General features: G+C 35.5%; 2 protein-coding genes across 4 annotated transcripts in view; one reads left to right on the forward strand and one right to left on the reverse strand.

Moving 5' to 3' along the window:
• The window catches only part of LOC125678557 (uncharacterized), a 213,387-nt gene that overhangs the window by 106,780 nt on the left and 87,213 nt on the right, over nucleotides 1-19,394 (reverse strand). The gene's annotated exons all lie outside the window — the stretch shown is intronic.
• On the forward strand, nucleotides 9,925-18,560 carry LOC125678567 (adhesion G-protein coupled receptor G2-like). Of its 3 annotated transcripts, none has more exons than XM_056156102.1 (7): nucleotides 9,926-10,764; nucleotides 11,243-11,395; nucleotides 11,559-11,686; nucleotides 12,778-13,040; nucleotides 13,440-13,509; nucleotides 17,731-17,927; nucleotides 18,082-18,560. In XM_056156102.1, the coding sequence occupies exons 2-7, from the start codon at nucleotides 11,336-11,338 to the stop codon at nucleotides 18,357-18,359; spliced, it is 996 nt and encodes a 331-aa protein (XP_056012077.1). In that variant the 5' UTR covers nucleotides 9,926-10,764; nucleotides 11,243-11,335; the 3' UTR covers nucleotides 18,360-18,560. The 3 variants fall into 3 exon arrangements, with proteins under 3 accessions (XP_056012076.1, XP_056012077.1, XP_048773083.2); XM_048917126.2 differs by having other exon boundaries at nucleotides 9,926-10,757; XM_056156101.1 differs by having other exon boundaries at nucleotides 9,925-11,395.

The following is a 19,394-nucleotide window of genomic DNA, read 5'->3' on the forward strand; positions in this document are numbered from 1 at the left end:
TCCCACTGGATATCTGTCTCTTACATGCGTATATATGAGAAGTAATTGTTTTAGTTGGTTTTTACACGCCCGTCTTTTGACGGGACTTATTATGGTACATCGATGTCTGTACGTCCGTTTGGGGTTTTCTGTTTCTATTTTCATTTCTCTGTCTCATATTAAACAGAAACTTGCTATGTAGCTTCTTTGTTGGTCACTCTTGATCATGTTGCAATTTTAATCCTCTCCTCTAGGGGTTTTCCCCTTTATTTGAATATACATCCTATATGGGGGTATATAATTTCCTAACTCTTCCCATAATTTCAAGTGAGGTCCTTTTTTATAGAATACTTGTAAGAGTATTGAAAAGAACCATGGTATGGATTTTGATTTTCTTCAATTGTTTTTAGAAAAATTATAAGTTGAACTTCGTCAGTTTTGAGGAAATATCTATGTTATAATGTGGGTATATGGTTGTCCTTTTATTTCATCTCACAGGTTTAAAGCTAGGGTCTTTGTACACAACTTGTAGGATTTTGATTCCCAACAGATGGGTGTCTTTTGATGGAGGTTTAAGGAAGTATGAGAACCCAAGAAATTTATAATAAAAGGAAAGTATTACATTCATAAAACATTGAGCTGATGTAATAGATTTTGCAGAAGATCTTGAAAAAGTACATTAATTTGTTAAATTTAAAAATTCAAACTCTGCGAGATTCCAATCTACGACCCACAGATTAATAGGGTACCCCACATATCGAATAATCTACCCTGAATAGATATGAAAATCTAAAATACCAGGTAATATATTGCTGATCTTCATTTCTTCATATGTAGCAAAACAAAGTATGTTACAGCTTGATGATGGTTGGTACCACCTTAAGTAAATTTCTACAACTCCTGGGGTTTTTACCATGTTTGCTAATCAATTTTATAATGAAAACACCCTATATGACCTTCTCATGGGTGTATTATGTACCGTTTACGGTACCCTTGTTTAAACTGGATGCATTAACATTTTTTATAAGGCGCTGTGAGGGAGATAATGTAATCACAAACGGAGACTGTTTAGGACCATGCGCAGAGGGATTTAAAGTGTCTACCGGAAGTATAGACAAAGGAGACGAGTTCGATTGGGCGAACTTGGGCACTGCAATAACTGGGACAGCCTATGCTATCAAAGCATGCCTTGAAAACAGTGAGAATAATAAATACTATTGATTTTCTATTATCCTGCTTACTCATCTAAGATATTTGTACAGATATGATTCATTAAAGACAGTTTTATACACCGATTGCGAAGTGTGTACTTTAACCACTAGGCTACCGCGACCTTTTCATAAAAAGATAAACATGGTACTGCGAGGTCAATTGCTTTGGGGGATACTTTTTTCAACCGATTCAATGGCAAAAAGGAATTCCAACTTAAATTCTCTCTGCTAAAGAACTTGTTATGATAAATGCAACTCAAACAGAATTGTTATTAGATAGAGCTCACTTCTAAACATTGTATCAGAGTTCATAAATGAAAGTAGTGTCATTCAATACAGAAGTGGAACTTCCATGTCTTGTGGATGTGAATATTGATAAAATAATTTTATTACAATTCAAAACTAAATTTTGTATCTATGAACCTTTATTTCCAGATACTGTAATAGCATTTTCTAACTCTACGTTCTCAGCAAAGATTCCTGACCACTTAGCTGTGGGTTCCTTTGTACTGCTGCTGGAGGTGACGGGAGTAGACTACACAGAGGAGGTCAATTTCACCACCTTGCAGCATCCATCATTTACGCATGCTTTGCAATATTTCGCCGTGGACCAGATGGGTATTACATACTTATACAAACTCGTAAGCGTTTAAGGTAGATCGATCCTCTTGTGATGTCATAATTTTTAGCAAATTCTTTTTCATAGGAAATTAAACACTTTGCGCATGATATATATATATATATATATATATATATATATATATATATATATATATATATATATATAATATATATATATGATATATATATGATATATATATATATATATATATCTTTCAGAGGAATTTTATCCACTGGATAAAATAAAACAGGTCGACAAATGATATTTAAAAAAATTATATTTTCCATAGATTATCAATTATTCATAATAAAAATAATATTGTCAAGTGTATTAACTCCTATGTTGGTATTTCCTCTACCGTGTGTCTATTATACAATGTTTTCATTAATATCCACAATTATTTATACATACACGTATTCATAAATAAGCAGATGTTCTAAACTGTTGAATTTAAAAGTTTATCTTTTTCACTATTCTGTTTTACTAAAATGTGTGATTGTCTGATGTTGATTTATTCTTCTGTTTTTATATATATACGCCTGACATCTTGCAAAAGGTGACAACATACAAATTTTCTTTGGTATTAAATCTAAGATACATTGCTGGATCCAGTGGGTGCTCTGCCAGGTCCCTGTCTTTGCTCCTCGCGGGAGTGTTGACGGCTGTGAGAGAGAAACTTCAGGCTTACTGTGCGACTACATATGCCAGAAGTGATGTTAATCAAATGTGGATTCTAGAAAATTCTAAGGAGCTCTTGGTCAACTTCAAATCGCAGAATGTTCCCAAAATCGATAGCACTGGAGCCTATGACTATTCGGCGCTGTACACGACCATTCCGCGCGATAAATTGAGGACTGGACATTTTCACGTGGTGGACGGTTGCTTCTTCGGCAGGAGTGGAGGGCGGAGGTATTCGTGTCTGGTGATTGATCATCCGGGGGCTTGCTTTGTTAAACGCCACTCTGATTCCACGCATAAGTACTCTTAAGTTGAAATCAAAAATATGCTAGAGTTCCTCATTGACAATATCTTCATGGTCTTTGGTGATCAGGTCTTCCAGCAGTCTGTTGGAGTTCCCATGGGCACGGATTGTGCTCCTTTGTTAGCTGACCTGTTTTTTATGTTCATGTGGGGCGGAGTTTGTTCGGAAACTTCTACGTGAGAAGAAAGAGTCTCTCGCTGTGGCCTTCGATTTGACATTTCGATATATCGATTGCGTTTTGTATGTTAACAATACTAACTTTCATTCATATGTCGATTTGATATATCCCTGTGGGCTCGAAGTGAAGGCCACCAGAGTCGTCCACGTCTGCTTCATACTTGGATATCTTATTGGGGTGGACATTGACGGCGGACTGACGGCTCAACTGTGTGGCAGGTGGTGTTGTTTCGGCTTCTCCGTTATCGGCTTCCCGTGTTTGTGTGGCGGTGTTCCGTTGCCGCCTCCGTATGGTGTTTGTGCATCTCGGCTGATTCGATATACAAGAGCTTGTTCTACGTGTGGTCGGTTTGTGGATCGAGGTGGGCTGCTGGCGGACATGTTGAAGGTGTTGGGGTTTCGGTGGTGTCGATTGGGGTCGGTGTTTCGCGGATTTTGTGATCGTTGTGGCGATCTGGTTCGTCAATACAACCTAGCATTGGGTCAGGTGCCATCTGACGTGTTTCGTGCCGATTGTTAAGCCGTTCTTGGCACACTGATTTTGACTGCGGATGGCTCCGTTTGCCTGATCAGTATATAGGGCTCATGGCAGGTGTGACCGGTCGACAGGGGATGCTTACTCTTCCTAGGCACATGACCCCATCTCTGGTGTGTTCAGGGGTCCGTGTTTGCCCAACTATCTATTTTGTATTGCTTGTCGGAGTTATGAGATTGATCACTGTTCGTTATCTTCACCTTTCATTCATTGGAAATTAATACAGATTTTGCATTTGAACTATTCATATTGATGAGTCACATGAGGGTGGAACTACCTTAATCTTACTTAGTCATTCTGATGAACATTGTTTAGATAATGATATGATAATGTTCCTTTTTCTTTTAGGGCAAATAACAGTAGCGAAAAAGTTAATGAAAGCTAACATAACGAAGGATTTTGTTATTCTCGTGGAAGTAAAAGATTCTTGCCAATACAGTGCAACGGCGACAGTGTCTATAGAAACACAAACCATGGTAATGTGGGATATTCTTTTCACTATTTGTTTTTTTTTTTTATCATTCTTAATCTGCGTTAGCGTGAAGGGGTATTGATTCTCTAATACGGTTAAGTTCTGTTAGGCCTACATGTTCAAACACCAGAACATGTATGTGTGTATGTTTACTCTTCAGAAACATTGAGCTGTTTACATGAATTAAACTTGACTTCCCTAAATCAGATTATACTATTATATTCCACGAATCAGATACACATAATCTGCATGGGAAGTTTATTAAAGAGAATACACATGTATACTTTTTTTGTTACAGTCCACTTCGTGACATACGGATGTACAAGTATGTGAGTCCTAAAACATGGGCATTTTTACACAATATATTCATTTTGAAATACGTACTCAATAACATCAGGTATACTGTCTGCATTTCATATTATCTTATTCTTTTATATAAGTATATGTATGATGTAAAAAAAAATAAAAAAAAATAGGGGAAAGAGAGAGAGAGGGGGGTAGTACATCAGTATTATTTTCTTGGTAACAGATTTTGATAACTAAACTAGATCTAGATATAATATATATATTGATCAAACTACACAAAAGAAGAAACACAAACCTATTTGATGAAAAAGTACATATAGACCTGCATTTATGTATTAATATAAGTTTTCACATATTCTCTACCAGTGAGTTTCATATTCATCAAAATTATAAAAGTTTGTTCAAACACCAACAGATGGTAAATAAAACTAATTTACAAAGCTGAACAGTAGAAAATAGAAAAAAGTCTAACAGTAGCAAACTAGGATGTCCTAAAAGTATAGTTCTCCCAAATAAAAACTTTTGAAAGGAACATATGGGAAAGGTTTCACATTTTACACTACATTCTTACATTTACACACTGATAAGTGATCCCACCTCTAAGACTTCGAAATCACTTTCTCTATCCATAATATTCGTCCTTTGTGTAACACAGTTCGTGTCAACAACATCATATGTGATGACATTCTATTTGCCAGGTAGTTTTTAATCATGGATTTATAGGAATGATGAGATTGATCACTGTTCGTTATCTTCACCTTACATTTATTTGTTTCGTTGTTTTACGTCATCTCCAAGATTATTTGTGTCACATTATGAGATGCAGTTATGTGCGAACATTTCACTTGACTTCATCATCATAAGTCTCGTAGAAAGGATCCACGTCCTGTATTCGAACTCGTATTCACAAATTTACTGATGATAACAACAGTATATATATATATATATATATATATATATATATATATATATATATATGTATGTATGCATGTATGTATTGTTCCATTATCACCTGCATATGGTGTTTATATCTCTCAATACGCAAGAGATTTTACAGCGTATGGTAAGTTTTTAAATCGGGGCAAGCTACTTGCAAACAAGTTGATGGTGCAGGGGTTTTAACAGTCTCCTTTTAAAGTCAGCTTTTCGCAAATTCTATGGTCGTTATAACGATCTAGTTTGCCAATACAACCTATCATTGTGTCAAATGCTGTCTGACGTGTTTCATACCAATTGTTAGACCGTTCGTGGCACATTGATTTTGACTATGGATAACTCCGTTTACCTGATCAAGATAAAGTTTAGGGCTCACGGAGGGTCGACAGGGGATGCTTACTTCTCCTAGGCATCTGATCCCACCTCTGGTGTGTCCAAGGGTCCGTGTTTGCCCAACGATCTAATTTGTATTGCTTATGGGATTTATGAGATTAATCACTGTTTTTATCTTCACCTTCCATCACTGAAAATGACATTTATTCCTCAGCCATGAGAAAATTTGGAGATCTAGAACATACTATAGACGTTGATTATAGACTTCACAGAATATTAACCCGTTTAGTCTAAATTCAATCTGACAAACACGCTATAGAATTTCTCATTATGTCCATTAAAACCGAGTGAAATACTCCTTTTGATTAGTGGACCAACGACACGACGTCATAGATATAAAAATTATTGGAATTTTTCAAACAGTTGAACATTTCTTTAAGGGACCAATATGTTTGTTAAAAGCTAGCATGATGAACGGTATGAGCACATACGATGCAATCGATGATGATGAATCTTGTTACACACTCCAGATTTCTCTAGACACCAGCAACATTGAGAGCATTGCTGCCGGTCTCGCTAACCTTACTAGCAATCCATCGAGGCTTGATGTTTCAGATGTGGTCTACACCGCAGTTATACTACAAAATATTGCCAAAATCCCATCAATATCTGTTCAGGTAAGCCCTCGAGATTTAAGATTGGGGAAGATTAATTTTCTTTCTATTTATCCACAACTCTAATCCATAACTCTTGTACTTTAACAAGGAGGAGACCTCTTTACTCAGAAAACGAAAGGCCGAAGATATTTGATTGATTAATATTATCAAGGTCAACTTTTCCAGATCTAATAGATTCACAAACAGATTTCGCTTTTAGTTTTATTGTCTGCTTACTTGTGGTTACTTTTCGTGAATTCAGAACCCCAACCAGGAGTGATGCATATGTAGTGATGAAATCGCTACTTGATAGTGTTAACCGATCCTCCAACAGTTCGCTGGTAATAGTTTACACAACTACTATAGGCGTAGTGTTGACTGGCCAACAATCATCATCTAGTGATAAATTATAAAATTTTCCCAAGTGTTGACCAATTTACAAATTGTTATCCAGTAATAACTTAGGAAACTGCCTTTAGTTGATATTGACTGATGATGAATAATTGTCTTTTAATTATCATTCATTGATAATTGATGATTCATGTTACTGACTTTAGTCATGGCTTTAGCTTTTCTGCTTATCACCAAGTTATAAAGATACAGTAATATCTTAAAAATAGTGTCCTAATGTTGCCTTCAATTCGACATTTCGATATATCGATGACGTTTTGTCTATTAACAATAATAACTTTCATTCATATGTCGATTTGATATATCCATGTGAGCTCGAAATAAAGGACATCACAGAGTCGTCCACTTCTGCTTCATACTTAGATATTTTATTGAAAGTAGACATTAACGGCAAACTGACAACTCAACTGTATGACAAACGGGATGATTTCAGCTTCTTCATCGTCAACTTCCAATATTTATGTAACAATATTCCATTATCACCTGTATATGGTGTTTATATATCTCAACTGATTCGATATGCAAGCGCTTGTTCTGCGTATAGTCAGTTTTTGAATCGAGGTAAGCTACTTAAAAACTAGTTGATGGTACAGGGGTTTCAACAGTCTCGATTGAAGTCAGCATTTAGCAAATTATATGGTCGTTATAACGATCTAGTTCGTCAATACAACCTATCATGGGGTCAAATGCCGTCTGACGTGTTTCATACCGATTGTTAAGCCGTTCTTGGCACACTGATTTGATTGCGGATAACTCCGTTTACCTGATCAGGATATAGGGCTTACGGCGGGTGTGACCAGTCGACAGGGGATGCTTACTCCTCCTTGGCATCTGATCCCACCTCTGGTGTGTCCAGGGGTCTGTGTTTGCCCAACTATCTATTTTGTATTGCTTGTAGGAGTTATGAGATTGATCACTGTTCGTTATCTTCACCTTTCATCTTGTAATACAAGTCACGGTGACTCAGTGGTCAGATCGTTCGATTTGTAACCAGAAGTTTGTGAATTCGTGACCGGAAGTTTGTAGTTCGAGCTCGCTTGCATTTTGACCGTGCCATGCTTCAGGCGTAAAAAGAAATAAATGGTGACTGTTCCTCCACCAAGCGGTCGGGATGTAAAAGTGAAGGGGCACGGGTCTTTCGGATGAGGCATTAAAAACGGAGGTCCTGTATCACGACAGGTGTTGGCACATTAAGGAAACTTTTGAGTCACTGTTACGACCCTAAGTGCACTGCATATGTTTAAATTTGTGGTACTTCACTTACTACCACGACGCCATGATATGAATGAAAAATGAAAAATTCTCGAAGGGGCGTATAACAACGAAAGTAATATAGCTGTATTGAGAATTTTTCATAGTATTGTCCGATCCACATATCCCCATGATATGGAGAGAAAAATATTCTATGTGATTGGTTAGTTGGATGCTTTACATCCCGTCGAGAATTTTTAATTCATATTGAGACGTCAACAGCTGTAGGTGAGGTATCACTAATTTCGACCTATGTTTAGCGCTATTGACCGTATCAGTGAAGGTTGTTTAACGTGTGAACGTCTGCCTCGACACAGGAGGTCAAATTCAAAAGACATGTGAAATGTATTCCACGAAAAATAAAGTTAAAAGGTTTAAAACTAAATGGATTTCTTTAAATCGATGATTGCTTACTCTCTTCTACATGTATATTTCAATTTTCAGTCTGTGTTGAATTCCTTTTCAGACGTTGGATGATGTATTGCAAACTTTTACAAACGTGTTGGAAGCCCCCGAGAGCATACTAAAGACTGCTCGTGATATTGACAGCAGTACAACAAGGTAAACAGTGTAGAACTGAATTTTCTTGAATTTATGCTGACATAACTGGCTTTCTTTCTGATTTTGAGAAAATGCAGTATCTCCGAGATTGTGTCTTGCTTAACGTCTCGCTCGAGAATTTTTCACTCTGATGGAGACGTCACCAAGACCGGTGAATGGCTTCAAATTTAGGCCTACGCTCGGCGCTTACGGCCATTGAGGGTTCTATAGCGTGCCACACCTACTGTGACACGGGATATCTCCGAGGACCCGTGACATTCACACCTGATGCCGAGCGTTTGGCGATGGAACTATCACTACCCGTTTTAACGACTTGGGTCTGTCGCGGCCGGGATTCGAACCCCGGCCTACCACATGGCGAACGCTCTAACCTCTCGGCTACCGCGGCGGTGTATCTCCGAGAAGGAAACCCAAAATGCACAGATCAACAAATTCGAAAAGAAAACACGATACCTAGCCTTTTTAGTTGTGTTTTAAATATAGATAGTGGATTTAGAGAAATTCAAAATAGATTATACTCTAATACTGCAGCATAATAGAGAGTGTGGAGACGATTACGAGGAATACTGCCTTTAATGAAGCCCTGTATCAGAACTTTCAGAAGGGATATGCTGTAGCTGTTGTTGCTCCAGACGCTCCGTCCGTCGTAGGTAAGGAGGCAATGATGCATCATTGTTACTGAGTATGTAGTAAAATGTTACGATATTCTAGTGAAAGTACTGATAACAGAATATATTGATACGTTACAGCGATTCAGGTAAAGAAGAAGGATGGAAACGCTGACTTGTCAAATGAGACTGTCAATCTCATTACCACGGAGGAATATTCAAATTTATCTTCTGTAAATGCCGGTATTGTTCTTCCGGAAGTCTCCGTTCATGGTGAGTCTACGGAATATTCCCATTTCTGTGTATATTTAACGCGTAATAGTGTAAAAAAAAATGCACTAAAAAATAAGGCACAAAATTGTCTACATCATGAGATTTAAGCAACCAATTATATGTCCTTAAGGAAATATAAAGCATAAAGTGATAGACATAATAGAAAAAGGACAGACAAATTCAAATGAAGAACATGAAAAAGACAAGAAAATGAAACAAATGTTATACAGAAGTTTGTATATATTGAATATCGAGTTTGCATATATTGCATATCGAGTATTGAATAAAGTATGGTTTCTTTTTTTAATGAATAATTTTTCCAATACACGTAATTTCCGGTCAGGAGAAGACCTGTTTGTTTTATGTCAGAGAACAATTTTCTACACGTTAAACTTTACAGGAAACAAAACGAAAGCAATCTTCACAGTTTACGAAAATACGAAATTGTTCCAAGTGAGGTCAAACAACAAGCGATACGAGCTGAATGGAAACGTGTGGTCAGCAACTCTCATTACAGAGGGAAAAGTTGTCACGGACCTTGGAGGCAAATTTGTCACCTCTGTATATAAGCCCTTAAATGTATGTGACATGAATTGTATCATAGCATATTTACATTGATTTCTTAAGTTTTTTTTATGATAAACAAATTTCTTGATTTTCGTGGTGTAATTAGGAGAATGGAGCTTAAAGCCACTGGTTCACGATTTTCGAGAAAAATATTTTTCATTTTTGATGTTAAACATTAAAAATATAACTCATTTAATGTTGACAGCCAAAATTTTGACTTTCTGAATGCACGAATAAAAGCAATATTTTAACCTTAAATCTGTGTTATGTAAACAAAGACTCGAGTTTTTTAATATATACAAACAAACCGGTGAAACAATAACTTTGTAATATAAAGCAGAGTCACAAATTTTAATTTTTAGATGACACATTTTACCCAAAGAATGCTTGAAATGTGAAAGATATGATTAACTTTGATCAATATCCATTTCTTTTGAAAATTTCCTAAACAATAGCATACCACAATCTTTGTTTACAAAACAAATAATAAACTCCCTAAAACCAGCTTCTGTGATAGTGTATAACCTTAATTTTTATATGATATCTTTTAAACATATTAGACAGTATATTTTGATCATTAAAAGTGAAAAACAAACGTTTTGGGAAAATCGTGAATCAGTCCCTTTAAAGGATAACGTGGACATTTCACTATTGATAAATTGATTTTATATTCTTTAACGTCCCTCTCGAAAATTTTTCACCCATATGGAGACGACACCATTGTTGATGAAGGACTGCAAATTTTAGGCATAAACTCGGAGATTACGGCCTTTGAGAAGGGAGGAATTTCTATCGTTTGGCACCTGCTGTGATACGGGGCCTCGGTTTTTGCGAACTCATCCGAAGGACCGCCCCATTTTGCCACTTCCTACAACAAGCAAGGGGTACTGAGGAACTATTCTAAACAGGAGTCCCTATGAATTCATAAACAAAAGAAATGGGGTTTTGACTATGAAATATGATACCCATAAAAATTGATTGAACCACGGTGTCAAGTAATAACCGATCTTTAAAATGCACTAATTTATTTGTTGTAATAATCGATCTATAAAATGTACTAATTCATTTGTTATAAAATTCTTTATCAATTGAGAAGTGTTGTTCATAGGTTACACTTCGTTGCTACAAGTGAATTCCAAAATCGTTTCCAGAACGTAAAGAGCACTCACACTAATGAAGTTCTGAATTTTAGAAAAGAGGATGTGTTGAATAATAAAAGCTCATTTGGAAGTTAAGCTTTGGAGTTGATCAACTGCAAAACAGAAAGACATTCGCCAAGATTATTTCTATATTTCGTTGCATCTAATAAACATGCAGGTATTTTTACATTTTGATACAAGTAAATGCATTTCACATACGCAGGACACAGTAGAATCGGTATGTGGGTTTTGGAATCACTCCTTGTATGATACTTCCGGTGGATGGTCCACTATCGGCTGTCAGAAAACGGAAGTTATGGATGATGGACGGGTTGTATGTCAGTGTGACCACCTCACAAATTTCGCCATTCTTTTGGTAAGTTATACATGTATACTAACAACAAAAATTTAAAATATGCAAATGTTTCACTAAGAATATCTATTAACTGTTGTGATATAAAGTACGACATTATTCGTTAACAGTTTCTAAAACTTATACCATGAGTTATGCAATATATTCCCATATTTCTTTCATGTAGGATATCAAAGGTCAAGGTGATATAATTGACCCAACCAACACCGTAATCCTTTCTGTCATCACTATCATCGGATTCAGTCTATCTATTATAGGACTAGGGTTCACAGTATTGTCATTTATCCTTTTCAAGTAGGTTTTTGTATGTATGTTTAAAATCAAATAGGATGATTTATAAAGGTACATAATACGCCCGCGAAATGCTTGCATATGGTGTTTTTCTTGTACTATAATTTGTAAAACTTTGCTTCAGGTAGTATCAGCCATCATGAGGCTGTGACAAACTTTCATATGAACAAAGGGTCTTAGCTTAAAAATAGAGATTTCCTCCAAATGGACCAAGTTCAACAACCTGTAATTTTTTTCAAAAATGAAAGAAAATCAAAATCCTTCCCCAGATGCACATCTTCAATACCGATACAAACACTCCACAAAATAATATGGTCCTCACTTGAAAACTGTGGGAGGAGTAGGGCGGACAAATTATGTACCCTCCATAGAATATTAATTTCCAAATAGATTAAATTCAACAACATGTAATTTTCTCAAACATTGTAGAAAATCAAAATCCATCCCACATGCACATCTTCAGTACCTATACAAACACTCCACAAAATAAGAAGGTCCTCACTTGAAAACTGTGAGAGGAGTTGGGCAGACAAATTATGTACCCTCCATAGAATATTAATTTCCAAATAGACTAAGTTCAACAACCTGTAATTTTCTAAATAATTGTAGAAAATCAAATTCCATCCCACATACACATCTTCAATACCCATACAAACACTCCACAAAATAAGAAGGCTCTCATTTGAACACTGTGGGAGGTGTAGGGCGGACAAATTATGTACCCTCCATATAATAATTATTTCCAAATAAAGGGGCAAAACTCCTGGAAAAAAGGTCGAAATGGATCAAAATTGCAGTATGATTTACAGTGACCCACAAAGAAGTCACACAGCAAGTTTCAGCATGATATGTGAAAGGAAATGAAATTATAGAGAGAAAACCCCGAACGGACGGACGGATGGACGGGCGGACAGACGGACGGACGGACGTACATACATCGCTGTACCATAATACGTCCCGTCTAAAGACGGGCGTATAAAAAGGATATCTTATCATTTGTATACATATGTCCAACGGTCATTGAAAGTCTGAAAGTCCTCCCTACTGCCGTTTACGTTGTGAATGTTTTACGAGTTTTTAAATGATTATTACAGGCCGCTACGACAGGGAAGAGGACAACAAACTCTTCTGAACCTCGCTTTAGCCTTACTCTGTTCAATGATTATATTTTTGGCGGGAATGGAACGCACGGAGAGTTACTATGGTTGCATAGCTGTGGCGGCGCTAATGCACTACTTCCTGTTGGTATCCTTCATGTGGATGTTAGTTGAGGGTTTTCTTCAGTATCTAAGATTTGTACGCGTCTTGGGTACTTACATACCCAGATTCATGCTCAAGGCCTCCATCCCAGCCTGGGGTAAGTTAATTTTACAGATCATTGAATCTTAATACTGTAGATTCCTTATTTTACAAGAGTACTTATTATCTCGAATTGACTCATGGACGTCAAATCGCGAGAAAATAAATTCGCGAGTGTTCTGTCGATCATGTGTTTTTGCAGGTATTTTAGCTATACGAAAATAAAAGCGAGAAATATTTTTTAGCGAGTGAAGTTTCTCGCGAAATTACGCAATAATAAATTCCTCGCGTATATTTAGGAATTTACAGTAAATACGGGAAATTTGTAAATTATTTTTGCCTCTGTAAAATTCAAGGCAAAAGATGTACGAAGACATCTATTTGAATAAGCCATTTTCCTGTGTTAAAAAAAAATGATAAAATGTCATTTTACCGTCTGTTTGCTTAAATTGTCCAGGTTTGCCTCTGCTGCCGGTAATCATTGTTCTAGCAGTGGATTATGATTTATATAAGGGAGGAAACTATTAGTAAGTATGATTTATCATGGTACTGTTATCGAATCAGAGAGAGAGAGAGAGAGAGAGAGAGAGAGAGAGAGAGAGAGAGAGAGAGAGAGGGGGGGGGAGGGGGGTCCGTTCAGGACATTTCTCGTCAAAATCTTCCCTGGTTCACTGTTACACGACGTATGAGACAATGCATGAGACAGAAACAATCCTGAGATTCACGAGGCGTCCATTCAGGGTATCTCTCTTGTCAAATATTTCGGTGGTTCATTGATACATGACGTACGTGACAAAATCTTGCATTAGACGAAAAAAAAAAACAAGTAAAAAACATGACTTGTATATAGTCATTATATTGTACAAAAGTATGCCAGAGTGGAGGTTACAGTTCACATCCTTTTTAGGAATGAAATTTAGCTTGATATTTACATTCTACTTTCATTTCTGTCCGAATTCCTAGAGGATAAAACAGACATACTACGTATATTTATCAAACTTCCTACGTGCATTCTTCAGAACTGCAACGCAAGAGAAAATGGATATCATTATAATTCATAAGAAAAGTAAAGTTTCATGTTTATGTATCTATTTTTATATTAATGTATCTATTTGTATGTAAATGTATCTATTTTTATGTTAATGTATCTATTTGTATGTAAATGTATCTATTTTTATGTTAATGTATCTATTTGTATGTAAATGTATCTATTTTTATGTTAATGTATCTATTTGTATGTAAATGTATCTATTTTTATGTTAATGTATCTATTTGTATGTCAGTCTAATTATTTTTATGTTAATGGATCTATATTTACGTTAATGTATCTACCTACATGTTAAGGTACATGTATTTATTTTCATGTTAATGTATCTATTTTCATGTTAATGTATCTATCTTCATGTTAATATATCTATTTTCATGTTAATGTATCTATCTACATGTTAATGTATCTATCTTCATGTTAATGTATCTATCTACATGTTAATGCATCTATACATGTATGTTAATGTATCTATCTTTAGGTTAATGTATCTATCTGTATATTGATGTATCTATCTTTAGGTTAATGTATCTATATGTATGTTAATGTATTTATCTGTATGTTAATGTATCTAGTTGTATGTTAATGTATCTATTTTTATGTTAACGTATCTACTTTTATGTTAATGTATGTATCTTTAAGTTAATGTATCTATTTTTAAGCTACTGTATCTATTTTTATGTTAATGTAAAACTTATACGGTACCAATTTTGATGCAACAGATGTGCATTTCGACAAATAATGTCTCTTCAGTGATGCTCAACCGACATGTTTGAAATCCGAAATAAATTCGTCCAAGGATAAGAGCTATGCATGAGGGAGATAATTAATGTATTTATCTTTAAGTTAACGTATCTACCTTTATGTTAATATATCTATCTTAATGTTAATAAACCTATCTTCATGTTAATGTATCTATATTTATTGAAACGTATATATCGTTATGTCAATGTATCTATCGTTATGTTACTGTATCTATCTTTATGTTAATGTATCTATCTGTATGTTAATTTATCTATCTTTATGTTAATGTATCTCTTTTTATGTTGATATATTTATCGTTATGTCAATGTATATATCTTTATGTTAATGTATCTATCTGTATGTTAATGTATCTATCTTTAAGTTAATGTATCTATATTTATGTTAATGTATCTATCTGTATGTTAATGTATCTATTTTTATGTTAATGTATCTATCTTTATGTTAATGTATCTATCTTTATGTTAGTGTATCTATCTACATGTTAATGTATCTATCTGTATGTTAATGTATCTATCTTTATGTTAATGTATCTATCTTTATGTTATTGTATCTATTTTTATGTTAATGTCTCTATATATTTGTTAATGTATCTATCTGTATGTTAATGTATCTATTTTTAAGTTAATGTATCTATCTTTAAGTTAATGTATCTATCTTTATGTTAATGTATCTATCTTTAACTTAATGTATATATCTTTATGTTGCTGTATCTATTTTTATGTTAATCGATCTATCTTTATGTTAATGTATATATTTTTATATTAATGTATCTATCTTCATGTTAATGTATCTAATTTTATGTAAATATGTCTATTTTTATGTTAATGTATCTATCTTCATTTTAATGTATCTATCTTTAAGTTAATGTATCTATATCTATGTAAATGTATCTATCTTTATGAAAATGTATCTATCTTTATGAAAATGTATCTATCTGTATGTTAATGTATCTAAGTTCATGCAAATATATCTATGTTTATGTAAATGTATCTATTTCTATGTTAATGTATCTCTCTGTATATTGATTTGTCTATTTTTATGTTAATGTATCTACATTTATGTAAATGTATCTATCTTTATGTTAATGTATCTATCTTTTTGTAAATGTATCTATTTTTATGTCAATACAGTCCTTTACCTGATCAGGGTATAGGGCTGGCGGCGGGTGTGATCGGTCGACAGGGGATGCTTTCTCCTCCTAAGCACGTGATCCCACTTCTGGTATATCCAGAGGTGTGTGTTTTTAGCTCACCTGAACCGAAGGTTCAAGTGAGCTATTCTGATCACATTTTGTCCGGCGTCCGTCTGTCTGTCTGTCCGTCTGTCTGTCTGTCCGTCCGTCCGTTTGTCCGTCTGTCCATCTGTCTGTAAACTTTTCACATTTTCGACTTCTTCTCCAGAACCACTGGGCCAATTTCAACCTAACTTGGCCAAAAGCATCCTTGGGTGAAGGGCTTTCAAGTTTGTTCAAATGAAGGGCCATGTCCCTTTCAAAGGGGAGATAATCACAAAAATGCAAAAATAGGGTGGTGTCATTTAAAAATCTTCTTCTCAAGAACCACTGAGCCAGAAAAGCTGAGATTTACATGAAAGCTTCCTGACATAATGCAGATTCAAGTTTGTTCAAATCATGGCCCCCGGGGATAAGATGGGGCCCCAAGGGGGGATCAAAGTTTTACACACAAATATATAGGGAACAACTTTAAAAATCTTCTTCTCAAGAACCACTAAGCCAGAAAAGCTGAGATTTACATGAAAGCTTCCTGACATAGTGCAGATTCAAGTTTGTTCAAATCATGGCCCCCGGGGATAAGATGGGGCCCCAAGGGGGGGATCAAAGTTTTACACACAAATATATAGGGAAAATTTTTAAAAATCTTCTTCTCAAGAACCACTAAGCCAGAAAAGCTGATTTTTACATGAAAACTTTCTGACATAGTGCAGATTCAAGTTTGTTCAAATCATGGCCCCCGGGGATAAGATGGGGCCCCAAAGGGGGATCAAAGTTTTACACACAAATATATGGGGAAAAACTTTAAAAATCTTCTTCTCAAGAACCACTGAGCCAGAAAAGCTGAGATTTACATGAAAGCTTCCTGACATACTGCAGATTCAAGTTTGTTCAAATCATGGGTTCCGGGGGTTGGATGGGGCCACAATAGGGGATCAAAGTTTTACATACAAATATATAGGAAAAATCTTCTTCTCAAGAACCACTGAGCCAGAAAAGCTGATTTTTACATGAAAACTTTCTGACATAGTGCAGATTCAAGTTTCTTCAAATCATGGGCTCCGGGGGTAGGATGGGGCCACAAGGGGGATCAAAGTTTTACATACAAATATATAGTTAAAATCTTTTTCTCAATAACCACTGAGTCAGAAAAGCTGATATTTACAAGAAAACTTTCTGACATAGTGCAGATTCAAGTTTATTCAAATCATGGTCCCCGGGGGTAAGATGGGGCCACAAGTGGAGGGGGGGTCAAAGTTTTACATACAAATATAGAAAAAAGCTTTAAAAGAACCATTGGGCCAAAGAAGTTGACATTTACATGAAAGCTTTCTGACATAGTGTAGATTAAAGTTTGCAAAGGGTAGTTTGGGTCATAATAGGGACCAAGGTTTTACATGCAAATATATATGGAAAGTCTTCAGATATGGGCCAAGGTGACTCAGGTGAGCGATGTGGGCCATGGGCTTCTTGTTGTATTGCTTATTGGAGTTATGAGTTTGATCACTATTCATTACCTTCACCTTTCATCTATGTTTATGTTGATATATCTATCGTTATGTTAATGTATCTATCTTCATGTTAATGTATCTATCTTCATGTTAATGTATCTATCTTTATGTCACTGTATCTATTTTTCATGTTGTTATATCTATCTTTATGTCACTGTATCTATTTTTATGTTAATAATCTATCTTTATGTTACAGTTGCTGGATGTCACGAACACCTTTCTATTTCGCATTTCTAATACCCATGGCTCTGATCATTCTTATAAACTGCATCATTTTCTTCATGGTTTTGAAAACTTTACTTACTCGTTCAAAGACTCTGCAGTCCAATCAGTCCGAATCCAAGAGGGCTATGATGAATTTGAGGGCATCTATATCAATATTTATTATTCTAGGTATCAAATTATGAAACCATTAATGGTGTAAATTGGAAATATAATTCACTGTCTTCTTTTATCAACAAGATAAAATTGTTCAGATGTTCTCTTATTAAACGTATGTATAGCATTTTTATTCTCTCCACCTATTCATTTTGTCCAACCTTTTCAGGATTGAGCTGGACATTTGGTATATTGGCTATAGAGGACGCGAGAGTCGTGTTCAGTTACATCTTTACCATTCTAACAACGTTTCAGGGATTCATCATCTTTATCCTGTTTATCGCCAGGGGAAAGAAACTGAGATATAACTGGAAAAAGTTATGTTGCAAGAGATTTGAAGGAAAAGGAAAGAAATACAAGGTGACCAGCGACTCCTCGGGGAATGCGGCATTAAAATTTAACAATGCCAGCTATGACAGCCATACGGCGTCTACCGAGTTAAAATAATATACATTTTTTCTTCATAACATACGTTTTATTGTGCGTGTTGGTAATTTTTTAGCATCATATATGAATGTAAAACTCTAATGAATTTAAGATTTTTCTCTGTAAAACGGAAAAACTACATGTTAAGGGCTTGTTTATAAGATCGGAAAACACGTTACCTGTATTTTGAATTCTTTCATGTTGATAAAATGTTATATTTTCCCTTATTTATATAGTCTTACTTATAGACATGACCTTTAGAAAGTGTAATTACATACATGTATATAAAATGAAAGGTGAAGATGACGAAAAATGATCAATCTCATAACTCCTATAAGGAATACAAAATAAAGAGTTGAGCAAACCTGGACCCCTGGATATACCAGATGTGGGATCGGTTGCCTAGGAGGAGTAAGCATCACCCCTCGACCAGTCACGCCCCCCGTGAGTTCTGTCTTACACATGTAATAAGGTAAACTGAGTAATCCGTAATCCGTAGTCAAAATCAGTGTACCAAGAAATCATATTTAGCCCAATGGTTCGGGCGCTGGATTCGCAAACGGGGAGTCCTGTGTTCTGTTGTCGATCCCATCATCAGAAGGCACGGGTCTTTGGGACATGACCGTAAATACGGAGGTTCCATATCGCGGCAGATAAGAACCCCAACTGCTACGACCGGAAGCACCACATAGAAGTCAAATGTGTGGTACTTCACCTTCATCCGGGTAACGTTTCTACATGAGTGGGATCTACTCGAAATGAACGTTAAACAAGAAATATCGTAGTACTGAAGTTTTGACGAATCAGAATTTTGTGACTGATTCTTCGGGTTTTCTTTTGGATAAACATGCAAATTTACCTGTAAATAATTTGATTTAAACAACATTTTATCATTAAACATAAGTAGGAGGCATTGTCTTTTTTAGTCCTCTCCATAAATATATACAGTAATCTGATTTTGCTCCTTCGCTATTAGATATACATCTTATTGGCGAAATGATCCTGTAGGTTACATCAAATAGCAGGATAAAAAACCCTCCTTATTCAGTTAAGTAT

Source organism: Ostrea edulis, chromosome 2 (assembly GCF_947568905.1).
Source record: "Ostrea edulis chromosome 2, xbOstEdul1.1, whole genome shotgun sequence".
Lineage (NCBI taxonomy): Eukaryota > Metazoa > Mollusca > Bivalvia > Ostreida > Ostreidae > Ostrea > Ostrea edulis.

What these genes read in the sequence shown, in the direction of transcription:
- LOC125678567 (XM_056156101.1), top strand. Translation starts at nt 11,192, where the DNA reads ATGCAGGTATTTTTACATTTTGATACAAGTAAATGCATTTCACATACG. An exon ending in TTGTCATTTATCCTTTTCAA is followed by an intron (nt 11,687 to 12,777) that starts GTAGGTTTTTGT and finishes TGATTATTACAG; the next exon opens with GCCGCTACGACAGGGAAGAG. An exon ending in GGCCTCCATCCCAGCCTGGG is followed by an intron (nt 13,041 to 13,439) that starts GTAAGTTAATTT and finishes TAAATTGTCCAG; the next exon opens with GTTTGCCTCTGCTGCCGGTA.